The sequence below is a fragment of the Drosophila nasuta genome, chromosome 2R (assembly GCF_023558535.2).
Source record: "Drosophila nasuta strain 15112-1781.00 chromosome 2R, ASM2355853v1, whole genome shotgun sequence".
Classification (NCBI taxonomy): Eukaryota; Metazoa; Arthropoda; class Insecta; order Diptera; family Drosophilidae; genus Drosophila; species Drosophila nasuta.
In genome coordinates, this window is record NC_083456.1 from 28,063,969 (window position 1) to 28,072,960 (window position 8,992).

General features: G+C 42.2%; 2 protein-coding genes across 2 annotated transcripts; one reads left to right on the forward strand and one right to left on the reverse strand.

Annotated features, from left to right (window-relative positions):
* Window positions 1-373: 373 nt before the first annotated feature.
* On the reverse strand, window positions 374-3,926 carry LOC132785834 (mastermind-like protein 2). Its single transcript, XM_060792126.1, has 5 exons — window positions 3,697-3,926; window positions 3,172-3,536; window positions 2,004-3,119; window positions 1,727-1,947; window positions 374-1,671 (listed from the first exon to the last, which is right to left on the reverse strand). The coding sequence occupies exons 1-5, from the start codon at window positions 3,706-3,708 to the stop codon at window positions 1,472-1,474; spliced, it is 1,914 nt and encodes a 637-aa protein (XP_060648109.1). The 5' UTR covers window positions 3,709-3,926; the 3' UTR covers window positions 374-1,471.
* Window positions 3,927-4,970: 1,044 nt separating this feature from the next.
* Window positions 4,971-8,980, forward strand: LOC132787496 (meckelin). The gene is made up of 7 exons (XM_060794564.1): window positions 4,971-5,274; window positions 5,699-6,636; window positions 6,907-8,087; window positions 8,144-8,315; window positions 8,397-8,484; window positions 8,548-8,711; window positions 8,786-8,980. Exons 1-7 carry the CDS (start codon window positions 5,034-5,036, stop codon window positions 8,864-8,866), a joined length of 2,865 nt encoding a protein of 954 aa, XP_060650547.1. The 5' UTR covers window positions 4,971-5,033; the 3' UTR covers window positions 8,867-8,980.
* Window positions 8,981-8,992: the final 12 nt, after the last annotated feature.

The following is an 8,992-nucleotide window of genomic DNA, read 5'->3' on the forward strand; positions in this document are numbered from 1 at the left end:
TTACGTAATTTTTTAATAATCTAGTAATAGCTTTAAAATAAAGTTGATGTTATCAAATTTCGACTTAACTTATAGTCGTTTTCAAAGGAAATTTTCAAATATGCTAAAATTTGAGTTTTCGGTTTTACAATTCCAATATGTAAACTGGATTTCATAATATATAATTTTAGTTATTGCAAAAATTTTACACAAGATAATCTATTTGGTTTTATATTATTAAAAAAAAGTTAAATCAAAAAACATCGGTGTTTCAACAATATCAACATGACGTTGCCAACTTGCCTCTATATTTTAAAATGTCGGTAGCGTTGCCAACTTTTCAAAAAACCGCGTAATTTAAAAAAGTGGTTTAAAGATAGAATAAAATTATTTATTTGACCGAATTGGAAAGGGGAACATTAAGCGATATTATGCAATATGATATTCTTTTTTTTTAAATTATACATTGAGCTACAGAAATATTTATGGTTTGTATGTGTCTTTATTTCTGATTAATACTGTATGCTTTCTAAGAATCGGTTATTTCAATGTATGAGCATGGAATAAAATATAATATAAGCTTATGCGTACGAAATGTGTTTTGTGTATTGTAAGTATGCATAGTCGAATTACAACCCATTTGCTGCTTATAAATTAGTACAACTCCACTCAGCATTGTTCGTCAAATTTAATTAAAATGACGATCTACGACAACCCATGACATAATAATGTAGCACAATATCTTAATTAAATTGTGTTGTATGCGAAATATGCTTAATATGTAATATAGTTTATAATCTATGCGGTTTGATATGAGTGAAAAGTTTTCGAATTGCACAAAAGTGGTTAAGAGTTAGTTAGACACTTTGTAATATTGCACAAAGTAAATTGCAGTTTACACAACAAAGGGCACACATAATGAGTATAAGTATAAATTAATTAAATTTCGATATTATTTAAACATAATTTAAATATCACAGACTTTTTGCCAATTGAATTTATATGCGTTTGGTTAATTTTGTATATGCCAAAATCAAAAATGAAATCACAATCACAAAAAAATCAAATAAAATAGAATAATGAAATTGCTTATAACTGCGCTTCGATAGGATTGGAAGTTGGGGACTGTAGCTTAATCTTAGATTCTAGCCGGGTTTAAGCGAATAAATCTAATCGCTCAATGACACCAGCTGTAATAAGCGCTCAAAAAACAAGGCTATTCTTCAACTTTGCTTGATTCACTGAAGCACAACTTGCAGCTAATGTCATTGATTTGTAAAAATCAGTCAAATATTGAAATGAAATCAAGTCTTGTGTTGAACATGGCACATAATTAGTTAATGAAAAACCATGAGCCAAGCCTATGAAGATGATACACACTCTATTCTATGTTAAATACTGTATTGATGTTCCGGAATCGTAGGATATTGATTATGTTGTTCAAACATTACCCAAAGCAACATCCATGTGATACAATTTGAGCTGCTCTTAATTAGTGCAAATTGTCCACGCGACCCGACTGCAAACCGAGCGCATTTAATGCCATGCCAGGTGGAACGCCAACGCCACCCACACCGACGACACCGACACCAACAGTTCCCTCGCTTTCACTCTTCCAGGACGACACAGGAATATGCGGTGCTGGCAAGCAATTACGCAGTGTCTGCACTATTTGTATGGTGTCCATGAGAGCTGTAAAAAACTGTCAGCTAAAATATACTTAAAAGGCAAAGACAATTACACTTACTCTTCTGCAGACTTTCACTCTGCTTGCCGTAGGGCTTACACATCGATGGTCTTATGTAGGTCTTCATGCGCGACATGTTGCGCATTAGCTCCGAAAAGATACGCACAATCTTGTCCTGACCGACGCCCATGTGATCCAAACGATTGGCATCGTGACTGGCCCAGGCGCCATTGTGCAGCGCCAACAGATCCTTATTCGATTCAATCGAATCCAGATTGGAGCTGTAGAAAATAATGTTTTAACCAGGTTCTAAAATAGTAGTATATTCAAAACTTACCGTAACGACTCTGTGATGTTTTTGTGCGTGAGTTGATCCATTGAGGAGTGCGAGGACGTTGATGATGAAGAGTGTGGCGACTGTGAGGGCGGCGGCAACGAGTGATGACCATGATGAACCTGTGCATTGGCACTAACCGCTGTCGAGGGCGCATTGGCAGCCAAAGGCGTTGGTTGCTGCTGTTGTTGTTGATTGGCGGCCACAGCTGCAGCCACCGCTTGTGACTGCATCATGCCTTGGATCTGCAAGTTGGCTGCTGCGGCCGCCACGGCCATGGGATCAAAATGCTTGGGATCCAGCTGAGCAAACACACGCTGCTTCTCAAGGGCACTCAGATTATTGAGCTTTTCCAGACTCTGCTGGGCGAGTACCCGATTTTGTTGTTGTATCAATGCGGCCGTTAGTTGTTGTTGATGTTTGGCTTGAGCCTGAGCTTGCTGCTGCTGTTGTTGTTGCTGCTGTTGTTGCTGCTGCTGCTGTTGTTGCTGCTGCTGTTGTTGCTGCTGCTGCTGTTGATGATGTGCTGCTGCTGCAGCTGCACTTATTTGCGATAGCTGCGATTGAATGCTGCTCTGTTGCTGCTTACTCAAGTGCTGCAATTGTGGCGGCACTTTGGTGCCACTCGATTTCGACAGATCAATTTCAACAGCGGCTGCGCTATTGCTCGAACTAGAGACTCCGCTGCCTCCCGCATTGCCACCGGCTGCAGCGCCCACAGCAGCAGCTGCAGCAGCACTTCCAGCTGCTGCACTGGGAGGCAAATGCGAGAGCCGTTGCAAGAAGTCGGGCGTATTGACGCCAGGATATTGCTGCTCCATAAAGGGCATGGGCGAGATGCCCATGTGATTCTTGTAATAACGACACGCTGGACTTGGACACGATTGCACAACCTCTATGATGAACTCCTTCTCCATGCCAAATTGATCGCGTCCAATAGTATAGGATTCGATCACTGCTCGCACCGTGGCATCCACGCTTAAGTGGAGTCCATGTGGGCCAGACATGTGCTTCAGCATGACGGCATTGGCAAAGTGCTCAAAGGGTAAAACAATCTTGCCATTGTCACGCAGAATTAATCTACCCTGTGAGTCCAAAGTCAAGCGATTGGCAAGCACCCTAAAAAATAGATGTCAATTGGGCATCTTTCAATTGGAAGCACTTTACTCACTGTAAATATGCTGCACTTGGCAACATTGCATTATCCTTAAGATCGCTGAAGCATTGCAGCAGCTCAGCGCTGGGATTCCAGCCTTTGTTCTGCAAGTACAGCTGCAGCAGCATGTAGAGCTTCTCGGTCACATAGCCAACGCCAGCGTTGGATTGTTGTGGCTGCTGTTGTTGCAGCATATCACTGTGTTGTGGAGCTCCCATCGAATTGGACAGATTGCTGCTGCTGCTGTTGCCGCTGCCGACGACGGCATTGACCACGCCCACTCCAACGCCCCCGTTAACGGGTCCCTTTGACAGCGCCGCCTTCATTGTCTCGGACAGATCCAATTTGTAGTTGTCGGGATAGAAATGTTTAACGTGCTCCTGCAATCACATTAAAAAGTGTACACACACATATATAAACATAGAGACAGTCTCACACAGACAACGGCGCGCGTTCACACATTCGTATACATGTATACAGGCAAGCACACCTATACACACCCAATCACCACCCACCCACCAATCGGAGCAGACGACTCACCAAATTGTTCATTTTTCGGCTATGGCAATTTGCTGTTGCAGCGGCATCTGCATCTATTTAATGTGGCGCCACCACAGCATCTTTAAAACAATAACGGTTCGCGCTGTGCACTCAATGAGGCGTTGCAAGTTTGGGAATAATGCAATTTTAAACCGAAATTAAAATGCAAAAAAAATTGTATGTGTCTGCCGACTATCTCTGTTGTCCTTCGGCAAGGAAGTGGGGATTGTTGATATGCATTGTATCGATTCATCGCAGTTTAGCGATGCTTTCGACATGCGATACATTTGAGTTGTTATCGATTTTGCATTGTTTCCTGATTGTAATTTTTTTCTCATAGATAAATGAAACAATTCATTAAACACATTTTATTACAAACTTTATGGAATATTGAATATTTAAATATATTTACCACACAAACCTGGAACAATTAATAACCTTGCATAAACTATTTGAAAAACAATTACTGCTTTAACTATTAATTCTTTTTTATATGTTCAAACAGTTTTAATTAAATATATTGATTAAAAATAAGTTTATTTATAATTTCATAAATAAATAGATATCTAGATTCAAACGAAAAAAGTGAATGGCAGAACGGTCAAGCATATCGATTAATATAGCTTGCGATTTCGTTATTTTTCAAATTTGAATTTGAGCGCACGCGTTAATAAATATTTACGAAATAATTACTGATATGAGAAAAAACTAGGCTAATAATTGAATATTGTTTTGAAATTAGCTAAAGGGCACAACAAATTTTCATAATGTAGGTCCACGACAATTTGATTTAATTTCCAGCTGGCTCTACGCGAGCAAAAAGCCTTTTGCAAAATAATAATAACAATAAAATAAATGAGCTAATCATAATTTGCAGCACGCAAATGGCAAGAAGAAAACTTTCTTGGCACGCGATAAATTCATATGTATGTACAATGCTCCAAGCGTAACAAGTAACGCCCCTCTATTAAACTATGGCTGACCACAACTTGAGCAATAGACTTGGCCAACAATGCCACCACTTGACCACCTTTTGAGTCAAACATTCAACCACAACAACGCATGTAATAAACATTTTGCATGCGTTACCAGACGTCGCCGACAACCGGATACGCTTTACCGGGGGTTGGGTAGCTATAGCAACTTTTGGCAAACAATAAGGGATAAATGCGCCTCCCACCAATGCTAGCAACTTGTTTACTTGCCTACCTGTACCTGCAATTGCAGCTAGCAACGCTCCTTTCTAGCCAGGACTCAGTTCTGATTCGAAATCCAATGGGTTAACATTGAAAAAAGGATACTTTGAGCATACACTTGGAATATATTTTGGATTTACAATGTGCTTCCTAATAACAAATTGGCTACTGCCTTTGGTTTGGACAATAGTTTTTAGTCAATTTGGAAACTGTAGTGTCCAGGATTCGAAACAATCGCCCACGCCTCATACATTTCGCTTTGTAAACCCTCAACAGTGCCTGAAAAACGAGTTCTATAACTTGAACTACTTTGATTGCGCATCATGCAACGAGGCTGGCAACGAGGCTGGTGGCATCAACGAGTTGCAGCCCACGGCGGACAGTAAGTATGCCTATTGATTAAACAAATTTGTGAAATAAAGGCGAAGTGGGCGGGGAAGGAAACAACTTTTATGTGTTGCAATTTCCAGAGCTACTTAAATATGCATGTGTGTTGCTTAAGTAGGTTGATGACTGATATGGATTTGACTATTCGAGTGAAGAAGGGACAAAATACTTAAGGATAAAATGAGAACTATATGGGCCAGGTCCTTCGTGCAGCCTTATTGGTTTCTTAGAAATGACAATTTAAAATTCTTACTTGGGTTCATATTTTTACGACTCTGTGTGTGGTTTCACAGACTTGACGGACTCAGTTCATTTATCTAGATTTATTTATGACCCTTTACAGTGGACATCTTCAATTAGCCTTCCAGCTTTTTCCGGGTTATAATTATACTCCACTTACTGAGCTCTCCCTCTTCTAGGATTCTCCTGTCAGTGTCCCGTTGGACACATATCGATTTTCGAGAAGACCAAACGTTGGCCCAACTGTGAAGAGATCTGCTCCAATGCCACACATCAAGCCGAGAACTGCACAACACCAGCTCAATTGCCCAGCTGGGAATGTCATTATCAATATCTGAATGCCACAACAGCTACGCAACAAGGCGTTGGAATTGTGCTGACTAGAACGAATCCTGGCAGCAACAGTAGCGATTGTCATATTTGTGATGGAACTTACAACTTTCGTTATCAGGACTATTGCATAGCCAACACTCTGATGCGTGCCTATTTGCATTACAATGCTTTCTGGCAAGCCACAAGCAGTCCCAAGCCTAACTCCAACTCAAGGCTACACTTTGGTGACCTCAAGTTTGTGGCATTCTTTTGTCTGGCAATGAGAAACGAGACTGCCTGCCAGCAGTTGGCCAATCTTTGCGTGCTCTCGCATTATTCCATGGACAAGCATTCGCCTTGTAGCGCTTTTCTGCTCACCCAGATGTCCGATGTGGTCATGAAGTATGCTCATCCTGGCGATCAATCGCGGTCGCTGGAACCTTTTCTGTTCTACAAGAAGGGCAGATCGACGCGTGAATTGCTGACCACAACTTTACAGCCATCGAGTCAAATGGAACTGCAAATCTTTAGCACAAATTATGATCTAAGTGGACGTCTAAAGCGCTGGGGAAGTTTTAACATGCAACAGCTGAATTTGTGTCCTGGTCAAGTGACGCATAAATTGCATTTGGCGCAGCGACAGCAACAGATCAACTGCCAGTTGAGTCTGGAGCAACTCATCGATGCAGCCAGCAAAGAGGCAAATGATAACTACTTGAGCCTCTATTTGAACTTTAGCAGCAACTGGCAACATCTGCTACATCAGCTGCCTGTGCTTATCGAGACGCTGACGCCGGAGAACAAGGTAAGCATGGTGGAGTGATATTACTCTCCGTCTTTCTGTCTGTCCGCTGTTAGCTGGAACTTGAAGAGTACAAAAGCTGGAGGCGTGAAATTCGAGGACAACTTTGTTAAAGTTCCTCCACGATTGAATTTACTTTTAGAATTTAGCAATTCATTCAGTTGTTCACTAAACTCCAAAAATTAATAATTGGGAATCTTCTTTAAAATTGAATTCACTGTGTAACCCAATCTAATTTTCCTCTTTCACTAATTACTTTACTTTTATCCACAGCGCCCACAGTCAGAGGAATGGCAGCTGGTGAAACGCTTCCAGCTCATCTCCGCACATCCCAAAGACAATCGCCAGCATCAGACTTTGCCACGCTACGAGGATGCGCACAAGTTGCAGCTGTATCGCTCTCTGCGCTACGTGGAGCACGTGCAACTGGAGTACAGTATACAGCCAGGTCATCACATTGGATTGCCGCTATTGCGTCTGCGTTATCGCCACATCGAACTCACAGGGAATGCAACTCTCACTCAAGTGTATCCTTTTCGATTGGTTGTCAAATTCGAGCGACTGCATCCGGGTGTCGCAGCTCAATTACTCCTTGAGCTCGCCTTGCCGTTGCTGCTGCTCTTGGCTTCGATTGCGGCGCTGCTGCGATTGCAGAATCTGCGACGTCGCCGTGGAGCGGAACTTTGCCAGACCAGCAATCTGTTGGAGTTGCTGCTGCAGCTTTCCGCCAATGTGGCATTGGCATTGCTGGTGACCGCCTTGTTGCTGCTGGCGCTGCAGGCTTTCAATCCCCGCCAGCTGGCGGCGCTCATCTATCCCGGTTGTCTGTTGCAGTTGTTGTACTTGGGAGTGCATCTGAGACGCGGCAGTCAATTGGATTTGTTTCTTATCGATTGGGAGCGACCGCGTAGCAGTTGTGAGGCACAGCGTCTCAATCTGGACAGCTCTTCGTTGTGCTCCAGCGTGCGCACTTATGTGGCTGAGAGCAGCGTCTCCGCTTGGCGTGTGCTCTTCACCGCCAATGCCTGGATACGTCTGAGTGCTGCACAACGTTACTCCAGCTTGCTCCAGGCTTTTGTTGTATACGCTGCTCATCAGCTGCTTCAGCACTTCTCAAAGTCTCCCCTGGATGCTGGTGTCAGTTGCTGTCTGATTGCCAGCATTTATGTGGCCACCTATTTGCTTCAGCTGCTGCTGGGTCGCATCTTCCAAGCGAATCTGCTGCAAAAGTTCATTGATCTTTGTAGCTTGGCCAACATTTCGTTATTCTCGCTGCTGGAGCCGGGCTATGGTTACTATATCCACGGACGTTCTCCTCACGGCTTTGCGGACACAGACATGTCTTCGATGATACTCCAGCTGCAACGTGAGGCGCAAAATATGTGCGGTCGGCGTGGATTGTTAATGGACTCCGATAAGCAAGCTTACATAATACTTCCTCCTAGGAATCTGCGGTGAGTTGACTATGAAAAATGCAATTCAATTGTCTTTAATAGTTGTGAATTTTTAGCAACTACCTGGAACGTCTGTTGTTGCCATTGCAACGCAGCAGAAATGGCAGCATGTCGCAAACATTGATGTACCAGAAGGATTTGCAGGTGCCCAGCATCGATGGTCAGGTGGAACGCACCTCCATTGCCTATGCCAGCGTAAATCGTTTCTTTTGCGCATTCGTTGATCATGTAAGCAAAAATTGAAATTAAGAGTGATAATTAGTCATTTATATATTATTTTTAAACCTTTAAATTAAATATACTTCGCAGGCCATCAAGGATATGGATTACATTATAAAAGAGAAAACTATAGTGGAGAAGCTCTTCAATTGTGAAATTGAAAACTATTTAACAGACAGTAAGTTGAGCTTTAAATATGATAATTATTAAATATTCAAATATTAATTGATGATCTTGTCAGACAAGGGCACCTTCTACATCGATGACTCGCTGAGCTTTAGTCGTGTGCTGTTGCTGGGCAATCATGTGCACATCTTTGTGCTGGAAATACTTGTGCTGCTCTCTGCTTATTTGCTGACTTCCAGTTTGCTCATTGCTGTTGCCATGGCCTGCGGTTTGAATATGGTAAACTAATGATCTCTTCTTGGTTGGAATTGTCTTGTCATAGCTATCCATCTTCCATCTGTTTTGTTGTGCAGTTATTACGCCACATCTTTAGGCTTTGGGTGCGTCGCAATGTGTCGCGCAAGACATTGATTGATGAGCGGTTTCTACTCTAGCCCCGCAGCCAGTCGGATGAACAATATATGCGAGAGGATGGGTTCTTTGACATCTGAATTATGCTGTATGCTGAACAATTCATTTGAATATATAAAATATTATGTTTTTTTTAATTTTTCATTTAG